At 40.8% G+C, this 23,920-nt stretch overlaps 1 protein-coding gene across 2 annotated transcripts in view; it reads left to right on the top strand.

The window, feature by feature from the left end:
- Positions 1-23,920, top strand: part of LOC126092590 (anoctamin-1-like) — a 266,356-nt gene that overhangs the window by 62,106 nt on the left and 180,330 nt on the right. The window contains exons 1-2 of one of the 2 annotated variants that reach the window (XM_049908281.1): positions 5,866-6,005; positions 6,352-6,503. In XM_049908281.1, coding sequence (XP_049764238.1) covers positions 6,498-6,503 — 6 coding nt within the window. In that variant the 5' untranslated portion in view covers positions 5,866-6,005; positions 6,352-6,497. Of the gene's footprint in view, positions 1-5,746; positions 6,006-6,351; positions 6,504-23,920 lie in introns of those variants that run through there. The other variant, XM_049908280.1, reaches the window with a different exon arrangement.

Genomic DNA, 23,920 nt, shown 5'->3' with positions numbered 1-23,920 from the left:
TGTAACTGTTAAACAGAAAGCTAATGAAAATTTAAATCTATAATACATGTAATTTTTAATATGAGTTGTCCAAAGCAACCCACATCAGCATTAAAGGGTTAACTAAATTTGTCTCTTCCTGGCACAAGATGCTTTTATTCCAGATGTTAGCTACATTTTCTCTTCACCACCTCGCTAATTACCCCCCAGTCCAATGTAAAGGAAAACTGAATTTTACTGTGTTCTAAGAATATATCCAGGAAAGAATTAAATTTCTCATTTACTGTGTGCCCTTGATAAATCTTCCTGTTGTTTGTTCAGTAAATCCTCTGTGTTTAGTGTTAAAATGTCAGCATTTATGATACTTTGAAACTGTACTTTTCCCATCTTTGCTAAACCTTATTGATGAGTATACTCTGTTGCTGCTGTTTGACTATCATGATCTGACAAACAAACAATTATGGGACTAACATCTATTTTATGAAAGCTGGATTTAGAAATGAATTAGTAATCACTGTTGCATCATATCCTTTTATTTTTTTGGAACTGCTACTGCAGTGAACAGACCAAATTTGACTAGTGATGAAGCTAGTACTATTAAAAATTAAATTAGTATTGAAATCATCACATATTAAGATATCTCAGTCATTTCTGATAAGGTTAATTAGTGCTGTCTCCACACTAATCTGTCCTGTGCATCTCTCTTCATATCTGCATCCTACATTCATGTGGACCTGCTTACTGTTGTCAAGTACTGTTTATTATGGTCGAGTTCTCTCTCTCACTCTCTTGCACGCATGCTCTCTTTTCCTTCCATTGAGAATGGCACCACAGTACTGTCATGTGAGAGGTAACGTAAGAGGATGCAGGATGCCTGTGCTGTACCACTGTGCTGTTAGAATTCCCTCAGTCACTATCAGCTGGGCCCTGAAATCATATCCAATAGCTCCCTACACCATGATGCCAGGAGTAACACCACTGTGCCTATCCAAAATATTGGAAGAATGGAACCTCTCCCCATGTCACCACCATAGTGCAGAACTGCAATTCATCACTGAACACAATGCAGCACCGTTCATCAGCAGTCCATGCTTCCCAGTCATGGCACCACTCCAAACACAGCTGTTTGTATTATGTTAATGGTAGCCTGCATGGGATGGTAATTTCACAGTCCACCTGCTTTTAGTCTCTGAGCAATGCTGTGGGATAACACAGAATGTTACAGGGTGTCCATTACTTTTTCTGAAATGGCAGGTGCATATGTGATGGTATTACAATGTCCTTGGTGCACATTATAAAGACCTCCCTTGAGGTTGTCAGAAGTGATCAACTGGAACCTTGATGATTAGTATGTCTTACCTCCCATACCATTGCAGTTCCAAAATGAACCATTGTGACATTCGGATGCCCTACAAATCTGTATGTTGCACGATTCAGCTAGCCAGCCAAATAGAGATCCACAAAGAGGCACCTTCCGAACCTCGTCGCTGCTAATAATGCAGGCCTACTTGAGTTCATGGGTTCTGTGTGTCCTTCACAGCTATCAATCAACACTTGTCACTATTCAAGTCCCTTATATACCCTATCAAGGCTGATGACTTCACTATATACAAACAACAGTTGTCAGGAAGTGTATTACACTTATGGTAATGTGATAATAACTTGTATTGCTCTAGGTGCATCTGTTAATTTCTTCAATTTTCAAAATACGTTCTGTTGTGCATAAGATGTATGTAGCAACAACTTTTTAGTTTCTCAAGTTCTCGTAATGACGTAACAAGTTCATCTTTCTTATTTGATTTTGCATGTTTTAATGAAGATGTCCAAATGTGTGATGATTTTCTCCTTTCTGATGTCCAGGATGCAGTTTTCTGTTTATCCATTAGTTGTTCTTGTTGTGCTAGGAGGAATTTTGCCTTGTTTGAATTTGTGTCCCCAACCCAATTGTGTTATCCAACCGGGGAAAGGGGACCTACAGTTTAACATGGAATCTGAACCATTTGTTGTTTCTAGCAACTCTTCCCATCATTGAGAGGTGGAGACTAGGTTAAAATGAAGACTGAAAAATCCATGATCTAACCAAGTTTCAATTCCACAACCTCTTGGTTTCCCTTTCGAGACATGCCTTTTACTGCTAGATCATCTGGACTGAAGTGTATATAGACACCTCATCTATAGGTTTTGATGAGTGACTTTCCAAGTATTAAAATATGTGACAAATGTGGCTGTATATTCGTATTAAACTGAGTTAGAAGTTTAAATTATTTACATCACCAAGGGACCATAGACTAGTATTTGGCATAAATTTCAACTTGATACCTCTACTACTCTTTTCTGAGAGATAGGGGTCTTAACATAGGACGACAGATGGACAGACGGACAGAACAGATATCATTATCATCATCATCAGTGTTCTGCCTAAAGGCAGGTTTTCACATGGTAGTTCTCCAGGCTGTCCAGTCTTCTGCCATCCTCTTCAGGTCTGCATAATTTCCTCTTCCCTTTGTCGTCTATCACCTTGTATCTCCTTCTTCCTCTCAGTCTTCTCCCACAAACCAATCCTTCCAAAGCATCTACTAGCAAGCACTCCCTTCTCAATGAATGTCCCAACCAGTTTTTTTTCCTTTCTCTTACAACCTTCAGCAGACATCTTCTCTCACCAACCCTTTCCAATACTCTTTCATTACTCACTCTTTCCATCCAGCTTATTCTCTCCATTCTCCTCCACATTCACATCTCAAATGCTTCTAACATTTTTTCATCCTCTCGTCTCAGTGTCCCATGTTAGTGCCCCATATAGTGCCACACTCCAGACAAAACATTTGCCAAGACTTTTCCTTAGTCCTTTATCTAATTTGCCACATAAGAGTCTCCTCTTTCTGTTGAATGCCTCCTTCGCTATGGCAATTAGAGTTTTCACCTCCTGGTGACATCTCAAGTCTTCAGTTATTGTGCTTCTGAGATATTTAAATTCACTTACTTGGCTAATGGTAGATTGTCCTATTTTAATATTGGACAGTCTGCATCTTGTACTGATGACCATACTCTTTGTTTTTGCTGTGTTTATTTGCATCCCATATTCCACACAAGCTTCATTCAGATCTCTGAGCATGTTATTCACTGTCTGCTCACTTTCTGCCACTAATACCATGTCATCAGCAAATCGTATACATTCTATTCTCTTTCCACCAATACATATTCCTCTTTTCCCATCTAAACTTTTTGCAATAATCTCTTCAAGGTATACGTTAAACAACAGTGGGGAAAGGCAACAACCTTGTCTAACACCTCGTCCAATGCTGCTTCCTTTTGACATTTCATTTCCAATCCTTATCCTTAGTTTCTGGTGTAAATATAGATTCTGTATCAGTCGTCTCTCTTTCCAATCTACTCCTTTCCTCTTCAAGATATCGATCAACTTGTTCCACTGAACTCTGTCAAAAGCCTTTTCTAAATCTATAAAAACAGCAAAGATTTCTCTACCCTTTTCTATATATCTTTCCCCTATAGTTCTTAGCAGGCCAATAGCATCTCTTGTTCCTTTTCCTCTTCTAAATCCGAACTGCTCCTCTGCAATCCCACTATCCAGCTTGCCATATAATCTTCTATTCAACACTCTCAGCAAGACTTTAGCTGCATGAGAAATTAGACTGATGGTCTGGTGCTCTTCACATTTTTTAGTATTCCTCTTTTTCTCTATTGGTATCATAACTGTTGCAGCGAAGTCCTCAGACCAGTCCCCTTTGTCATATATCTCGTTACAGAGGTAGACTATTTCTTTTCTCGCCTTGTTTCCCAGACTGTTCAACAGTTCTGCTGGCAAATCATCTATTCCACATGCCTTCCTATTCTTCATCTCCTTCAGTGCCTTTTCTACTTCTGCTTCCAAGATGGTAAATCCCTTTCCATCTTCCAGCACATATTGCTCCTCTTCAAACTTAATTTCGCTTTGCATTTCATCCCCCTTATACAGACATTCAATATACTCTTGCCATCTGTTCAAAACCTCCTGTGGTTCTTCTGCTAGAGTACCATCCGCTCTTTCTATTTCCATGTTATTCCTCTTTCTTTTACGTTAAAAAACTATCTCACTAGCCAGTCTATACATCATTTCATATACTTTCCCTCTCTCTCCATTTTCTCTATTTCGTCGCATTTCTGTTTCATCCATTTTTCTCTTGCTTCTTCAGTTTGTCTTCTTAATTCATTATTCAGTTTCCTGTACCTCTTTTTGCCTTCTTCAGTTTCTACACTTTTCCACTTTCTGCGCTCTTCCGTCTTTTTCAATACGTTTTCTGTTATCCATTCTTTCCTGGTGCTTTGGGATACTCTAGTTCCTAGTTCTTCTTTGGCAGAGTCCATGAGTCCTTCCCTCATTTTTATCCACTTGTCATTAACACTTTCATCAACACTACCTCTTTGCCATTTTTCCATAAATCTGTTCTCCAAATCTGATGCCTTTCCTACCTCTTTGAGTCTTTTTATGTTTAGTCTTTCCTTTGCTTTCAACTTCACTTGTATTTCTCCAATCACTAGGTTGTGGTCTGAATTTATATCCGCTCCTGGATAAGCTTTAACATTCTTCAAACAGTTGCTAAACCTTTTTTGTATCAGGATGTAGTCCAGCTGATATCTTTCCCTATTCAAATTTGATATCCATGTGTAACGTCTCCTTTTGTGGTGTTCAAATAATGTTACCCACTGTTAATGGATTTTCTTTGCAGAAACTAATTAGTCGTTCACCTCTCTCATTTCTTATTCCTAATCCAAATTTTCCTACTGTATCTTCATCTCTTCCTTCACCCACCACTGCATTCCAGTCCCCCACGATGAAAATGCAGGCATTTCTATTTTCTTTCTCGATGAGTTCTTGTATTTTCTCATAATATTCTTCCACTTCCTCATTTCTGTGCTGGCTGGTTGGCATATATACCTATATTAATACCAAATCTTTTGAACTACCCTGCAGTCATATCATCATCAGTCTTCCATCAATATATTGTACCTTCATTACCTTATTTTTCAACTTTTGCTCTATCAATATTCCTACTCCGTTTTCACCACTCTTGATTTCCCCTGAGTAAAATAGTTTATAATCTCCACTTTCTATCTCCCCATTCTCTCCCCATCTCATTTCACACAAACCGAGGGCATCTAATCTGTTCCTTTTCATCTCCTGTTTTGCATTCTCTAGCCTTCCTGCTTGCAGAGGTGTTCTCACATTCCATGTTCCAATCCGTATCTTTCTCCCTTCACTGTCCCTTCTTCCTTTCAAATATGTCTGCTCTCAATGTGTTCCCCTCCCGGAGTTCCGAATGAGGGGAAGTTTTAACTCCGGAATCTTTCACATGGAGATGTACTGCTTGGGAATGTAATGTGGTAGTTTCCTGTTACTTTCCACATAGGCAGTAGGATGCCCAGCCTAAAGTCAGCTGCTCACCATGAGTCAGACGCTGTCTGTAGCCGCCCCTCTGGGGTTCAGTCGCTACTTGTACTCTTTTTGTACCCAAAGAGAAAAGGTGCCTCTTCCGCCAGCTCCGCCATACAGACAGACAGACAACAAATGGGGAAAAAAGTGATATAGTTACAAATTAAAACTTTTTGTATTTTTTTCTTTACTTCTTAAATTCTGATTTAAAAGTGTTCCCCCATGATTAAAAAAATAAAAAGTAGATTTGTTATGTCAGATCCCAATTACATATGAGAAAACCACATGGATTCATTGTGATATTTACTAGAAGTGAATTATGTTTGCTCTTTATTTCAGGTCTCATTGTATTAACTAAATAAATATCTAGAAAATGGATGAGGAAGAAGTATTTGAAGATACTGTATCTGTGACATCAGAACCGTCAAAGCGTGACAAAGAGTATATAAGTCTTTCACGCTTTACTGTCTACCATAGTGCAGAAGACATTCCATTGGAAGAACAAGAAGAAGCTGATGGTGATAAGGCAGTCACTGCAGAGAATTGTAGACTAATGGACAAACCTGCACAGTTCAGCACCAGTGACGCAGAAGACAAGGTTAGATATTACATATCATGCTTTCACTAATCATTTGCATACTTTCCCTCTATATATTGTTCTTTAATAATTTTACTATTTTATAATTTTTATTAGTACCATTGTTTTTCCTTTAAGCTGACTTGCCAGTATTATTACAATTAGTAATATTGTCTAGATGTTTCTACATATGACATTCCCTTTTGTAAATCTCTCAGTGATAATCTGCGTATGATGTTGCAGAGCTCTGACTAGTTATACACTGCATGTAGAACAGTTACATTTTGGATCATTTAGCAAGCCCTGTGTTCATTTTGTAGTCCAGCAGTTCTAATCTAGATTTCCAATAGAATCTGTATCATTTCAGGTGACTCCTAGGATGGTTCCTTAAATAAATCAATGGCTGATCCCTTTCCTGTGCATTGTCAGTTATGACTGTAAATGCTTTTCTTTGATGATGTCCCTATCACTGAGACTTGAAACACTAACAAAAAAAGAAGCAAGAAATTATTTATGCAGGTTTGTGGCCTAGCTTTCTGAGGGTGTCTTGTGAATATTATCTATCATCATCTGTGAATTGTAGTCTTGGCATAGTACTGATATCATAGCTTATTTGCTGTGTTAGAAGATAGTTTGATGTGTGCAGAAATTGAAAGCAGTTAGTAATAGTAATAAATAACAATTGTTGTGATTTTTATATCCTAATTCAAAATTTTAATGGGTTTTGTTTTGTATCATACATTTTATTTTGAATAATGATCTTTGACTTCCAAACCTACAGGAAAATCCACACTGATAACATTAGGCATTTTAAACTTTTGAAGTCTGTTTCATTCACCATTGTATATTGTTCCACCAAGTTGTGCACTTTTTTAATTTTCTCAGATTGATTAATTTTTCTACAACTCCTAAGGTTATCTGATCTCTCCTTTATAGTGACATTGCATGGCATGTATGTTGTCTGAAAGTTTCATAATTTTTTTTCAAATTTTTAATTTTGTCTTTGGTTATGTAGACTTTGTCACTGAAGCACAGCTAAAATTGAGAGTGAACATTAAAAGACAGGTTATGTGTAGAACATTACAGACCTTTGTTAGCAAAGAAAAATCTTTTCAGACAAGCAAGTAACTAAACAAGAGAGCGATAAACAAACAGTGTCAGTAGGGAAAAGATGACTATAAATTCATTGCTGTAAAAACCTTACTCTTCCATCTATAATAGCCAAAACTGAGTACAATATTAATACTAAAGTGCAGCAGTGTGCACAGACTTACCTTGTACCATACAGGTGATATCCTGAAATGTGAGGATTAAGGGAAGCAGATACATGCAGTATTTCTTCAGTTCTGAAAAATTGGTAGGATACTCAAAAAATACATCAGTCTTCAAAGGAGATTGCTTACATATTCTCATGCAACCCTACCTAAAATATTGCTGAAATGTGTGGGACCCACACCAAATAAGACTAACAGGAGCTCTGGCAGTGTGAGTGGTCACATGTTGTTTGATACATGCTAAAAACTTAAACAGACAAGAGCTCAAAGATGGAGATTAACAATCCCACAACACTGTAACCCTATTGCAGTCAACAACATTTATTGAACACAAACTTTGGAACAACAAATTAAAATTATCTGTTAGTCACGAAACTGAAAAATAATATTCCTTGGCAGAAATTCATATCAACCAGTCCTTGCCCAAGTCTGAATAAAGTCCAAGCACGGCTTAGCCACTAGGAGCACTATTGTTCAGTATGATGTAAAATGAAGTTCCTTTTAGCCTGCCAGTGTTGGAAACCACCTATTCATGAGTCAAAGTGCTATGCACACAGATATAAATGGCGCTGGTAAACTGTCACAGTGGTCACAGCTCACTGCTAGATGTGAGCAGGATGACAGAAAACAGCAAGGGATCACTGCCAAACAGCCTTATATTTGCCCACTGTGGAAATTTACGTCAATTTTGGCACTTGCCCCTCCACAGGCGCCCTCAGTGGACATTGAAGGAGCTCTGCCAGGCTTCAATCAGTTACAGAAGTGGATCTGTAAGTAGTTATAAACAAGTGTAACATTGAGTGCAATCTACAGAAGTTAAGGTTTTTAAAATTTGCACTTTGAAATTGTATACAAATGATACTGCTAGCTTGTTGGAAGCTAGATGGAAAGGGGGTGTGATAAGAGGTTTAATTCCACTATGGGTACAAAAGCTTTCGAAACTGGGGACCAGTGTCGGTCACCGGAGTGCAGGATGCGCCCTATATTGTGAAGAATTGGTCCAAGACTCCTACCATTTCTGCTGCTGTTGTTTTCTGAAGGCATACAACATGTGGGTAGTGGGAGAAGAAGCCCTCAGTGATTAACTACCCCAAGAAAAGGCTTGTCAAGCAAGTATGAACATGGTCCCAAGCTGTGTCTGTACTGGTCATGGGGAAACAAATGGGATGGGGTAGGCTGGTGTGTCTAGCAAGTTATTAACCATGGCTTACACCACTGTGTTGGCTTGTTGATTCAGAATGGCTGTCATTTCTCATTTTTACACAGTGTGGAAAGTGATCTATTATCGTTAACACACAAAAAATTCCTGACAGTGGCTGTTCAGAAGGATGCAAGAGCTCCAAACTGATCATCTCAAATGGTTTATTGGCCTCTGGTAATCTCTGCAGTAACGACTTAATTTTACTACTTCATTTTGCAATGTAGCTTGAACAACAATAGAGGCTTGAACTGTGTTTGCTTGCATAATATACCATCATGCACAATGAATTGCAGTTATTTTGCAAATAGTTTGCAGTCTTGGTCATTTGCTTGTGCCTTCTACCATTCTACAGTAGTGGAACCTACTCACTGTATTTCACAAACATTCTGACTAAGGCCATCAGCATTTCCATATCTCTTGCCAGTTTAGTGAAATACCTCAAAATCAAATTTTTATTTTAAGCTTCTCAATGGATCTTTTAAATCTAACTGCCATTTCAAAGCTCCATTATCGATTATGACCTTTAAGTTTCCTCCCATATAAATAAAATTGAAATTATGTTATGCAACTGCATCTCTTTCTCTGTTGCAGAGTAGTTCTTTTCTGCTCTGTTTAGCTGGTGAGATGCACAGATGATGGGATGTTCTGCCCCACCCACTTAATACAAAGCCAAGTTCATAATTGCTCATGTCACCTGACAGCTCAGATTCCCTTTCATAGAGTGGAGAAACCAATAATAGTTTAGTTGTTAACAATTCTTTCAACAGACTGAACACATCTTCACATTCCACTAACCAGTGAAACTTTATTCTTTTCTTCAATAAATGAGTGAGTAGCTGTGCAGTTTCCACAAAATTCAATACAAACTGCAGGTTATAACTGGCTAGACCTAAGAGAGTATGCAACTCCTTTTCTGTATGCAGTGTCAGAAATATCCCAAGGACTGGCACTTTCCTCAGTAACACTCTGTAGCTGTTGGTTAGCAAATTCTTCCCTCTCCAGTTGCAGGTAATGTTGTATTCCCTTCAGTTTACGATACACAGATAGTTAATTCCCAGTTGGAATTCTACACTGTGTCACTGGAGTTGCAGACAGAGACCAAAAAAGATTAAAAAGGTCCTCACACTCAAGCAATATCTGCCCCATTGCTATCCTCTCTGGTTCTTCCAAGTGCTCTACCTTCTCCAGTAATGCAGCTAAACTGGCAGCTTGCTTAAGCTGAGGATCCATAGTTGCTCTCTCTAAACTATCTCCTGAAATATCTGCAAATTGGTGACTGTTAACCCCTTGGACATATCTGTATCCATGGTGCCAAAATTATCTATCAGGTTGGACACTACCTTCTCACTGTCTAATTCCGATAGTTGTACTACACTCCTACATACGAGACACCATGTTTTATCTTACTCCTCATTTTCCTTTAGAGGCTCTTGTACACACAATGTATTTACCAGCAAATTAGCGTCTACTCTTCCTCACCCCCCCCCCCCCTTCCCCAGTATTTTATCTCACAAGTCAATGGTAAGTGACCATGCATGCAGTATATGTGACTTAGCCCATGTTTGGATCATGCCTTGCAGCAGTTCAGTATTCTCAGCAATAGTACCCAAACAGAACAGTGTATGGTGAAACTGCAATAAGTGCTGTTCTAAATGTACTCTTATATTCTGTTTAAAGAGGAAATCTAAACCTAAAATTGCATAGTAACCCTCGTCTGTATGAGACAAAACGTCCATACAAAACCTGGAAATTTTTCCCCCAATCCAAAAACTAAACACTGGTGAACGCAGAGAAGGGTCGTTGTTTCCACCCACTCCACTTAACCTACATCATCATGGTGGGCTGCTCCTCCTTTTCTTCACGAGGTCCAAACTCGCCGTGGATACCTGGAGTCCCATGTTCAATAAAAACTTATGTTTCCTTCCATTCTAGACAAAATTCTACCACTGCACCCATTTTAGTCACATTTGTATTGTGGTTCATGGTGTGGGTTCCTGTAGTCATGTCCTACTTCATGAACCACGGGCAACGTATGAGTGGCCTAGTAAGTGGTCCCGACAGTCGGAATGCCAGTTACTTCAGAATAAGGCTGGGCATCTCGGACATATTCTGAGTCGTGGTCACCTTTGTGCTCATACGGCAAAGGCTACCAAATCCACCGGTTAGTCCCTCAGCCGTTAGGGGTAAAACCCAATGGGACTCGGGGCAAGTAAGGCTGGCAACCTGCTTCCCTGGTACTTTAAATATGATGCTGGCAACAATCAGAGCAAAATGCCTCGGACCTTTGGAGGTGACGGAGTCCCACCTCTAACTGACAAACCAGGGACTCCTAAGATACGACTTGGCAAACAAATGGTAATGAGATGGGGAGCTATTAATATCAATGGGGGCTACTCTGGGAAGAAGGTAGAGCTGGCAGAGGCTGCAAGTAAGATGGGGCTGGACGTTTTAGCTGTTAGTGACATTCGGGTAAGGGGTGAGAAAGAAGAGGAAGTGGGAGAATACAAGGTCTACCTGTCAGGAGTCAAAGCAGGAATAGCACAATGGGGTGTAGGGCTTTACATCAGGAAAGAAATGGAACCCAGCGTAGTTGCAATAAGGTATGTAAACGAACGACTGATGTGGATAGATTTGACAGTGACTAGCAAGAAAATTAGGATTGTGTCAGTATATTCGCATTGTGAAGGGACAGATCAAGATAAGATGGATAGTTTTTATGAGGCACTCAGTGATGTAGTTGTTAGAGTAAAGGACAAGGGCAGTGTTCTGCTCATGGGTGATTTTAACGCCAGGATTGGAAATCGAACAGAAGGGTATGAAAAGGTTATGGGTAAATTTGGAGAGGATATGGAGGCCAACAGGAACGGGAAACAACTATTGGATTTCTGTGCCAGTATGGGCTTAGTAATCACAAACTCCTTTTTTAAACATAAGAACATTCACCGGTATACTTGGGAAGGCAGGGGAACCAGATCTGTCATTGACTATAATAACAGATCAGGAATTCAGGAAGGCTGTGAGGGACACACGTGTATTCAGGGGATTCTTTGATGATACTGATCATTATTTAATCTGCAGTGAAATTGGGATTGTGAGGCCGAAAGTGCAGGAGGTCAGGTCCATATGTAGGAGGATAAGAGTGGAGAAACTTCAGGATAAGGAAATCAGGCACAAGTACATAACAGCGATCTCAGAAAGGTACCAGTTAGTTGAATGTAGTCAATTACAGTCATTGGAAAAGGAATGGACAAGGTACAGGGACACAGTACTAGAAGTGGCTAAAGAATGTCTTGGAACAGTAGTGTGTAAAAGTAGGATGAAGCAAACAGCTTGGTGGAATGATACAGTCAAGGCAGCCTGTAAAAGGAAAAAGAAGGCGTATCAAAAATGGCTACATACCAGAACCCAGGTAGACAGAGAAAGTTATGTTGAAGAAAGAAACAAAGCCAAACATAATTGCAGCATCCAAGAAGAAATCGTGGGAAGACTTTGGAAACAGGTTGGAGACTATGGGTCAAGCTGCTGGAAAACCATTCTGGAGTGTAATTAGCAGTCTTAGAAAGGGAGGTAAGAAGGAAATGACAAGTATTTTGGACAGGTCAGGAAAACTGCTGGTGAATCCTGTGGATGCCTTGGCCAGATAGAGGGAATATTTTGAAGAGTTGCTCAATATAGGTGAAAATGCGATCAGTAATGTTTCAGATTTTGACGTAGAATGGGATAGGAATGATGATGGAAATAGGATCACATTTGAGGAAGTGGAAAAAATGGTCAACAGATTGCAGTGCAATAAAGCAGCTGGGGTGGATGAAATTAAGTCGGAACTCATCAAATACAGTGGAATGTCAGGTCTTAAATGGCTACACAGGATAATTGAAATGGCTTGGGAGTTGGGACAGGTTCCATCAGACTGGACAAAAGCAGTAATCACACAAATCTTTAAACATGGAAACAGAAACGATTGTAACAACTACAGAGGTATCTCTTTAATCAGCATTGTGGGTAAAATCTTCTCAGGTATTGTTGAAAGGAAAGTGCGAGTATTAGTTGAGGACCAATTGGATGAAAATCAGTGTGGGTTTAGGCCTCTTAGAGGTTGTCAGGACCAGATCTTTAGCTTACGGCAAATAATGGAGAAGTGTTATGAGTGGAACAGGGAATTGTATCTATGCTTTATAGATCTAGAAAAGGCATATGACCGGGTTCCTAGGAGGAAGTTATTGTCTGTTCTACAAGATTATGGAATACGAGGCAAACTTTTGCAAGCAATTAAAGGTCTTTACATGGATAGTCAGGCAGCAGTTAGAGTTGACGGTAAATTGAGTTCATGGTTCAGAGTAGTTTCAGGGGTAAGACAAGGCTGTCTCCACTGTTGTTCATATTATTTATGGATCATATGTTGAAAACAATAGACTGGCTGGGTGAGATTAAGATATGTGAACACAAAATAAGCAGTCTTGCATATGCGGATGACTTAGTTGTGATGGCAGATTCGATTGAAAGTTTGCAAAGTAATATTTCAGAGCTAGATCATAAATGTAAGGACTATGGTATGAAGATTAGCATCTCCAAAACGAAAGTAATGTCAGTGGGAAAGAAATATAAACGGATTGAGTGCCAAATAGGAGGAACAAAGTTAGAACAGGTGGACGGTTTCAAGTACTTAGGATGCATATTCTCACAGGATGGCAACATAGTGAAAGAACTGGAAGCGAGGTGTAACAAAGCTAATGCAGTGAGCGCTCAGCTACGATCTACTCTCTTCTGCAAGAAGGAAGTCAGTACCAAGACTAAGTTATCTGTGCACCGTTCAATCTTTCGACCAACTTTGTTGTATGGGAGCGAAAGCGGGTGGATTCAGGCTACCTTATCAACAAGGTTGAGGTTACGGATATGAAAGTAGCTAGGATGATTGCAGGTACTAGTAGATGGGAACAATGGCAGGAGGGTGTCCACAATGAGGAAATCAAAGAAAAACTGGGAATGAACTCTATAGATGTAGCAGTCAGGGCGAACTGGCTTAGATGGTGGGGTCATGTTACACGCATGGGAGAAGCAAGGTTACCCAAGAGACTCATGGATTCAGCAGTAGAGGGTAGGAGGAGTCAGGGCAGACCGAGGAGAAGGTACCTGGATTCGGTTAAGAATGATTTTGAAGTAATAGGTTTAACATCAGAAGAGGCACCAAAGTTAGCACTGAATAGGGGATCATGGAGGAACTGTATAAGGGGGGCTATGCTCCAGACTGAATGCTGAAAGGCATAATCAGTCTTAAATGATGATGATGATGATGATGATTGTATTCACTGAAAGTGCTGCATTGCACTCTATAGCTCTCATTGTCATTTCACAGTCAATTACTATTCCCATGTCATGTTCATCTCTCATGCTCCTTGTTAGTCTTTTGTTCTAATTTCCAACTTTATCTTCATTTCTTCCAAAAAGTTTGCAGCATTCCTGCCATTTGGGGCCTGTTTGTACACACCTTTACCAATTAATATGTAGAGTGGAAATTCTTTTTCTATCCCAAACTCACGTCACTGTTTTTATCTTTTGTAACATCATCACAGTTGCTCTGGCTTCAGCTAAGTTCTTAGGAAACTCTGCCTCCTTCCCCCCCCCCCCCCCCCCCCCCCCCCCCCCCCCCCCCCCCCCCACCGTTCTCACATTTGACGGAGACCCTTGCAAAAATGTATCCACTGGCCTCTGTTCTGCTTCCTGCAGAAGGACCCTGTTGGTATCATCATTTTCCTTCAACTCACATGTAATGACATTCAGCTCCCTAATCTTGTCCACAAAGTCTTCAATGGCCTCCCCTTGTTCATGTGCTCTCTAAAACACCTATACCTTTTTTTACTTCTGTATTGCTGTCCCAACTTGAACCTCAGAGTTTCAAATGTCGGGGCATTCCTCAAGTCCTTATGATACAACACGAATCTTTTAGTGCCTCCCATGAAGAGTAATTTTGCCATATGCTAAAGCTGTTACTCCGATTAATGTCCCAACAAAGCTGCTGTTATCAAGTTGTCTATGAGCACTAACATGCCATCTCCTGTCTTATTGGAAGAAGGGGAAGTAGGATAGCAGTACTAGCATCTAGAATGGGTACTGACATACTGGATAAAGACTTGTCCTCTCAGTGGATCTAATGCTTGTGCAACTCCTTATTGTCTACCTGCATTTGTACCATCTGATTCAACAAGGTCTGAACTGCCTCTGCAGTGGTAAACTTCTCCACTCCTGATTTGTCCAATGCAAAGCCTGTGTCCACATTAAAGAGGGAATGTTAGGACAGGAATGGAATTAACACCATTTGTAAGGGTCTAGTGCAGTTGACCGCTTTACTGGTGCCAGAGGTGCAGGATAGCCACTTCTGCCCCAAATGGCACGTGGGGGAGCTGTGGGATGGTAGTGATTAATGCTTACTCAACTGCAACGTTCTTTATTAGCCCTTAGTTGTGCGGTCTTGCTGATGCAAAACAAGAGTTGGATGCTCAGCAAGTGAGCTTATGTGTGGACTCAAGTATACTGCATGCAGCCCAGTGGCTGGCAGGAACATGCATACACCTCTTGTTAAACCCAGGACTCTCGGAGACAGGATGGAGTATCAGGCAATGGCACCCAGTGGTTGGCCTTGCCTCAGCAGTACCAGTTCAAAGCCTGAAATCTCAGGGCTAGCTGAAGGCTCGTAGAGCAACAGCTTCGCCTAGCTGATAATGCTGCTTGACAATGCTATATCTGGCTTGGCAGCACACTTGACCAATGATTGCTGTGGAGACTGTCACAGCTTCGGTGGAAGTCGAAAATGCTGCAAAAGGCCGAGAGGAATCACTTATATCATGTAGTCAGCAGTGGAATGGTAAGACGTTTGTGCTAGGGCTTGTAGCAATCCAGGCCACTGGTATGATAGGTCTCTGTGTTGCAAAATGCTATGGCAACATTATTTTAGTACTGAGCTGCAGAATGGGGTTGCTGGATGGCCTACATAACAGCTAGGTTGGTTTCAATGCTGCTACATTTCCTCCTCTCTTCGAGAATCCAGTCCTCCGAATTTCAGGCTGCTGCTGAACCTTTGAACTATTCAAACAACATTGTACTAATGTGTCTACATTTTTCTCCTGCTCCTTCAGTGCATTCTTTCTCGCACCACAATTTACACTTGATACATTGTCTGTCCTTACACCATTACTTTGTTTATGGTGATTGACAGTACAATGTTCCATGCCTTCAGTCAAACCTTGTGGTCTGACCACTGAGTTGGTAGGTAATGGACTGGGAGTTTGTGTGGGTGGAACTCTGCCAGTGATGGACATAGGCCACAAAAGCAACAACCATGATTGAGAAAGTTCCCGAGGATAGAATTCCTGTTACAATGACCTGGTGCAGGTACCCACTGAGGTACTGTTGAATGTGCTGGAGCATCTGTCCTGCATTAATTCACCCATTCTGTGCTTCTAAAGAGAACTGCAGGGGGTGGAATCAAGGATATTATTCAAATAGGTTAGGTTCATCACAAGCAGAATTTCAAAAGTGTTATTGGGTACATGCAGCAGAGGATATGTTTGCTTCACAACCATAGTCTCTGTTACCATTGCTGGAAGCCAAAAAGTTGATACCAAGAGGTCATACTGAGTCCTGTTTAACAGTGTCATGCTGTTTCATAATTTCAATTGTTCTGTTCCCCTGGAGGGCCCTTGCACATAACAGGTGGTGATACCAATGACTGAATCACATGCTTAGTATATCCAGTGAGCTCCTACCTTCTGATAGTATGGTTGGGTTGTAACAATGTCCCAAGAGCATTCTTCCATGTCTGTTTACCTTAGTAATATTTCTATCTCAAATGTCCCTGTGACTGTATGGACTACCATGGGGAAGGAGAAGGGGGGGGGGGGGGGCATAATGTTCAAATGGCTCTGAGCACTATGGGACTTAACATCTGAGGTCATCATACCCCTAGAACTTAGAACTACTTAAACCTAACTAACCTAAGGACATCACACACATCCATGCCGGAGGCAGGATTCAAACCTGCGACTGTAGCGGTCGCTCGGTTCCAGACTGAAGCGCCTAGAACCGCTTGGCCACAGCGTTCAGCAGGCATAATGTAACCCACGTCCTCTGTCACAGGAACTCTTCTGTTACAAGCTGTACAACTTTGCTTCCGCCACATGCCAATAGGTGGCGACAACAGTAAATAGCAGTTGAAAGAAATAGATCGCACACATCAGGCAGTTAGCTTGGACCTCGGTCAACATAACCTCATTCAAACATTAGATGATTTGCGTCTGCATCATAAAGTTGTTCTTAATTGAAAATGTCAGTTTATGAGCCTAATTCTCATCATTTGCGGGAGGTGTTACTGTTTTGTTTCAATATGAAGAAAACAGCAGCTGAGTCTAATAGAATGCTCTCAAGTACATATGGTAAGGGGACTATTAGTGAAAGAACATGTCGTGAGTGGTTTCAACACTTCAAGATCAGTGATTTTAATGTTGTAGACCGGCATAGTGGTAGAAGAGAGAATGTTTTTGAAGATGCAGAATTGTAGACATTGCTGAGTGAAGACTAACGTCAAACTCAAGAAGAATTGGTACGATTAGTGGGAGTGACACAGCAAGCCATTTGAAAATGTCTCAAGGCCATGGGCATGATTCAGAAAGAAGGAACTTGGGTCCCTTGTGAGCCGAAACCAAGAGGCGTTAAACAGCGTTTGTGTGTTTGTGAACAGTTGCTTCAGAGGCAAAAACAGAAGGGATTTCTGCATCACATTGTGACCGGGGACAAAAAATGGGTTCATTACAATAACCCTAAATGCAAAAAATCATGGGGATATCCCAACCATGCTTCCACATCAACTGCCAAACCGGATATTCACAGCTCCAATATCATGCTCTGAATTTGGTGGGACCAGCTCGGTGTCATGTACTATGAGGTGTTAGAAACCAAGTGAAACAATCACAGGTGCTCGTTATCGAAAGCAATTAATGCATTTGAGCAGAGCATTAAAAGACAAATGGCTACAATACAGCGAGAGGCACGATGAAGTGATTTTGCAGCATGACAATGCTCAGCCCCATGTTGCAAAAGAGGTCAAAACATACTTGGAAACATTAAAATGGGAAGTCCTGCCCCACCCACCATATTCTCCAGACATTGATCCCCCTGTCTATCACCTGTTTAGATCAATGGCGCATGGCATGTCTGACCAACACTTCAGATCTCATGAAGAAGTCACAAATTGGATCGATTTGTGGATCGCTTCAAAAGATGAACAATATTTTTGACGCGGGATTCGTACACTGCCCGAAAGATGGGAGAAAGTAGTGGCCAGCGATGGAAAATACTTTGAACGATACATGTGTAACCGATTTGTTTCATTAAAGCCTCAAAAGTTGGGGAAAAAAAATCTGGAAGCAAAGTTGTACACCTTGTATTATCATTGTGTGATTCTTCATATCTGGTGTAACTAGCGGAATCTTCTTTGTACAACTTTCCCTAAGCCCCCGTTTTAATGGATATGTATGTATCAAATAGCCATGAACAACCTGCTCACTTTGCCATCCCACTTTTCCTTTGTTGTTAATTACATCTTCACAGTCCCAAAATGATCTGCCCTGAAAGGCACTACATGCTTACTGTACAATTCACGTATGTATACAACACTCCTACATATGATACACCATGCTTTAACTATCTCCTATGTATCCTTTAGCAGTCCTACTACACACAATACATTTACCAGCAAATTAGTACCTTTGCTCACCTGCAGTAGTTTTCGTGTAACTTGTGGTATTTTATGTCCTGAGTTGATTCTAACAGGACTGCACATGCAGTTTAGATGGTTTATCCAACGTTTGGGGCATGTCTTGTAACAGTTTGGTATTCTTGGCAGTACCTAAAGAGTATGGTGTTCATTTCAGCTGTACTATGCAACATTCTAAATCGATTTTACATGATTTTTAATTAAGAAATATAATGCTAAAATTGCACAGTATCCCTCACCTGTATGAGGCAAAACTTCCGCACAAAACTAGAAATTTTTGGCGCCAGTGTGACAACTTAGCACTCTTGAACCCAGTGAGTGCACATTGTTTCCACCTTCTCCAATTCACCTACACTGTGGTGGGCCCATCCTTTTTGGTGTGAGGTGTAAATATGCCACAGACCCCTGTAATTCCATGTCCAACAAAAACTTAGGCAAAGGTCCCGAGTTTGAGTCTTGGTCGGGCACACAGTTTTAATCTACCAGGAAGTTTCATATCAGCGCACACTCTGCTGCAGAGTGAAAATATCATTCTGGAAACATCCCCCAGGCTGTGGCTAAGCCATGTCTCCGCAATATCCTTTCTTTCAGGAGTGCTAGTTCTGCATGGTTCGCAGGAGAGCTTCTGTAAAGTTTGGAAGGTAGGAGACGAGATACTGGCAGAATTAAAGCTGTGAGACCGGGCGTGAGTCGTGCTTCGGTAGCTCAGATGGTAGAGCACTTGCCCGCGAAAGGCAAAGGTCCCGAGTTCGAGTCTCGGTCGGGCACTCAGTTTTAATCTGCCAGGAAGTTCCATATCAGTGCACACTCCGCTGTAGAGTGAAAATATCATTCTGGATACTTACGCTTCCGTCCATGTACTAAACTATTTGAGTAGAATTCCCCACTGCACTCATTTTGTCTGTGTTTATATTCAGTGGGAGTCATGCACAGTGGCTCCAGAGCACATATGGCCATTTAATGGTGAGTTACTATTCCCACCCTATGTGCACCCATCACACCTCTTGTTAGATTTTGCCTGCAATATGCCTTATATGTCCACATTTATAACATGACAGTTCACATCATTTCCACTGTATGAGCCCCATTCATCAATATCTGTAACATTTGACATTCCCTGTGAAAATTTCTTTTCTTGCCCGAATTTCAGTTACTGCGTCTATTTCTTCCAATAGTGACGCAATTGGTATGGCTTCAGTTAAGTTCTTACGAAACTGTGCCAGCAAAAATGTAACCAAGTGCTCTTTATTCTGCCTCCTGCAGAAGGACCTTGTTGATTTCCATCAACTCATATGTATTAACATTTAGCTTCCTAATAGTGTCCTCAAACATTTCCATTGGCTCCCCCAAATTTTTTGACACAGTGCTCAACTGATCCCTATAATACTGACAGCTGTATTTCTTTTTTTATTGCTGTACTAAGCCTGCCTGGGCAGTAGAGGCATTCAGACTTCCTGTGTCGTACCCAGGACTCTCTGAGACTGGCTGCAGTACTAGGCAATGGCACCCAGTGTGTGGTGTCACCTCAAGAGCACCAGTTAGAATCCAGAAACTTCACAGCTATCTAATGGGTTGTAGAGCAGCAGCTTTGCCTAGTTGGTGACGCTGCACGAAAGGCTGCATCCACTTGGCTATACAGTTGACTGTTGACTGGCAAAGTGACTTTCACAGTGTCGGTGGAAGGTGGAAGTACTACTAGTGCATTGAAGCAGTGGGTCACACCGAGAGTGGGTTGCACCGAGTTGGTGTCTCAATTTCCTTGGAATTTAGAGGGAACTCATCTAGTAATTGTTCCAGTTGGCTGCCAAGGTGATAACAAACTGTCTCCTGGCAGTCATATTCAGGGTGGGGACCTGCTGGAAGGCAAGAAACTGCATCCATGATATAATGACAAGCGGAAATGCGACAGTGATTGGATACTGAAAATTTGTGCGTCCAACAATGAAGGCAATGTGCCATACACTCTGGCAATTTTGGCTATAGTCTAAAAAGTGATCAGCAGTTTACAACCATTGATAAGATGAAATTTGCAACTATACAAAAAAAAAAAAAATGCGAAATGTATGAATAGCATGAATCATGTCCAGTGATTCTTTTTTAGTTTGTGAATGGTGTTCTTGAGCTTCTTTGATATAAACGTGATTGGCCTTTCCCTATTATCCTCTAACATATGAGGAGAATAGCCCTGGTGCTGTGTGTGGATACATCAAGAGAGGGTGCATTTGGAGAAGTTAATGTAAGGCCTTTCTGCGCTACAGCTGCAAAAACCAGACAAAGATTGTGCTGTGTTCTTCTGTCATGCAATCAGTAACCAAGTTATCATAAACTCTCGAGTATGGCAGGGAGAACAGCCACACCAAAAGACAGTCATAATGGTGTCTCCAAGACTAGAATCTTCCTGGAGTCTTCACAAGCAGTAACTGCAAATATACCTCTGAGTTTTTGAAAAAAAAAAATCCTCCTGATAATTTAGAAAAAAGGTCATCCACATGAGGCAAGGAATAAGAAATAATGTCCAACGAACATTGATGGTTTGCTTATAGTCTCGACATGGCTGAAGAAAGCTCTAAGGCTTTCTAACCACTACTGATGGCAGAATCCATTGATTGTAGGAAATGTGGGATAGAACTAGTTGTTGTTATTCAGTCTAGTTCAAGCTTGACTGCATGCTTAATGGCCAAAGGAATTGGGAGAACTTAGCAAAATCTCTGACTTGCTGTTGATTTGAAGACATGTGGGCTAAAAATCAACTGCTTTCCCCAGACCAGCTTCAAACAGTGGCAGCAAAAAGTACTAATGAGCTGATGGAGGGCACTTTATGGCGTGGTAAAAATCAAAAGGTGGAATACACGTTGAGTTCAAAAATGTTCTTGACTGAAGGGTCCACCACAATTAAAAATGGCAATGTTCAAGGCATCTGATCATAAGTAAGTGTCAACTGCACACAACCTACGAGTGGCGTCAGTATCGAAAAGAAAAGTCACTGGAATGCCATGCACTGTTGCGTCTCACAAAATTTTGTGTGTTGCCAAGAACATTATCCCTGCCTGAAAGTATGTTAATTTGAACTGGCTGGGATGATGCCTGTGCTATTCATGCTATGACTCACTGGTCACACACTTTATGGTGGCCCCTCTGTGACTGGTGTAAGTCGGTTGACTTCATACTGCTCCAGAATGTTTACGGTTGTTGCCAGCCTTAGGTATGTAACAGTATTACGCACCATAATGATAAGTAGGCTTTGTGAATATAGTATTGATCTGTGTGCAATGTCGTGCATAGTGATTGTTAATACTGCAGTGAAACCTCTATATAACGTTTTTCAAGGGACCACAAATTCTGAACACTGTATAGAGGAAAACACTATAAAGAGGAAGGCTTCCAAATAATAATTATAGGGCATTACTGAAGATCGGGAGACCGCTAATCAGCTTTGACAAATGGTGCCATAGATGACATTTTAAATTTTCACAACATATGATATTCATTGCAAATGATCAATGTATCAACCGATTAGTTTTTTTAATCAAAACATGGGGCTCGGTAGGTGGATGGGTGAAAGTAAATGGATCAGTTTGTACTGTAAAAATTTATAACAGATTCTTAAGATTGACATCATTGTCCAAAGCTGACAGGTGGTATCCCGTTCTTTAATTGACCCAATTATAGAATATGAGCCAAATTTTGTTTATGATACACTGAACATATTACATAAAAACACAGTAAATGGTACAGATTAAAAAAGAATTAGTTACAAAAATAATTACATTATGTAACGGAACTTAAATTTGCACAAAACTCTAGGAACCTATGCAATCTGAAAATAACATACCTATGATTTTTTAAAATATTCAAGCAAGCATGCTTGTTTTCTGTTTCTCCTAGACTCTATGGCAATAATTTCTTGCTCCAAATGAACAAGTTGAACTAATGTTCTGTCCTCAAGGCTATGGGCCATCATATATCTCTTGAATGTTTCAAAGGCTTCAGCTGCCTTAGTATATGAGGGCACAGGGTCATCTTCCTTGTCACTGTCACTTTCACTACCACTATTATTCTCCAAGCTTCTCTCTGCAGTCAGCTCCTCAATACTTTGTACTCCTGTGGTTGCCATGTTGTCATCCACAGCCACAAAGTCCTAAAAAGTGACAGAATCACTGCCTATTAATTCGTGAAACTCTTGCAAATCACTTGCAACTTCTTCTACTGGAGCTGCCACCTCATTCTCACAGAATCCCGCTTTTGTGAAATAGTTTTTAATAGTTTCAGCACTTATTTCCCTCCACGAGTACATAATTAAATTCATTACCTGTAAAATATTCAGCTTCAGTTGTGAGCTTTGCTGGCTTCCCGGTTTTCTGTATTCCATCAAATTCAAGGCCTTTTTTACAAGGGCTGCCCTATATTTAACCTTAAAGGCATGTATTATGCCCAAGTCCAAAGGTTGCAGACGGCTGGTGCAGTTGGGTGGCAGGAAAATTACTTTCACATTTCTCAGAAAGGGTACGTCTGGTGGATGTGCCACACATCTATCCACAAACAGCAGCACTTTTCTTGCAGCACTCCCTATTTTGGCATCAAATTCTCTGAGAAAACGTAAAAACGTATCACTCGTCATCCATGCCTTAGCATTGTTTGTATATTTGCACAGAAACGTGGAAATGTTTTTCAAGCACCTCGGATTTCTTGGCTTCCCGATAACCAAAGGTTTCAGTTTTTCCACTGCCATCGGTGTTTGTACACGACAAAATTGTAAGACGTTCCTTGCTCTTCTTGCCGCCATGGCAATTTTCCCCACGAAAAGTAAATGCCTTTTCCGGCATTAAATCGAAAAACATGGTGGTTTTGTCAGCGTTATAAATGTCACACAGTTTGTAGCCATGTATCAGATTAGGGAGAGTCTGCATCCACTGGGCTACAGTTGGGTCGTCCCCACTTTTAGTTTCTCCACATTCCGATTTGTATACAACACCATGACGCTGTCGAAATTTATCAATTCATCCATTGGACGCCTTAAAATTTTCCATTCCTAACTGCAGTGATATTTGAAGCGCCATCTCCTTCAAAATAGTTCCATTTATAGGAATAGTCACAGCACATGCTTGCTGAAACCAAGTTAATAAAACTTTCTCCATTTCATCGTAAGTCGATGGTTTCAAACGCATACGTTTAGAATTTCCACAATTCTCAAACCCTTCCATTATCAACTGTCTGTTTTTCATAATAGTGTTGAGTGTTGAAGGGGCCAGTTCCAATTGCTTCGCTAGCTCCACACGACTCACACCAGGAGATGCCTCCACTTTTTTAATAATAGAAACCTTCTCTTCCAGTGAAGTGTTCTTCCACTTTTCACTCATGTCCACTGATGAAAGCTTTAAAAAAACGTTATATCGAAGACACACACTTATTAGGCACACAAACTGTTTGCTGCTCAGCTCACATAACACGCTACGAATACAAAGCATCGACTGAAATGGCGCCAAAAAGATCGCAAGCAGTGTGTGTCACATGTCACGTGACCAGGTTCTGCCACTGACATACGAAACAGGATGAGCGTGGGCTTTCCGAGCCGGTGCAAACTGTGAATCCACAGAATGGAAAACGATGCGTCTACATCCAGTCACTTAAACGCTATAAAGAGGTAAATAATTGACCAGGGTTCCAAAAATATGAGCATTACATGGAGGAAACTGTA

The sequence above is a fragment of the Schistocerca cancellata genome, chromosome 7 (assembly GCF_023864275.1).
Source record: "Schistocerca cancellata isolate TAMUIC-IGC-003103 chromosome 7, iqSchCanc2.1, whole genome shotgun sequence".
In the NCBI taxonomy this organism is placed as follows: domain Eukaryota; kingdom Metazoa; phylum Arthropoda; class Insecta; order Orthoptera; family Acrididae; genus Schistocerca; species Schistocerca cancellata.
This window is presented reverse-complemented; position numbering and strand designations above follow the sequence as displayed.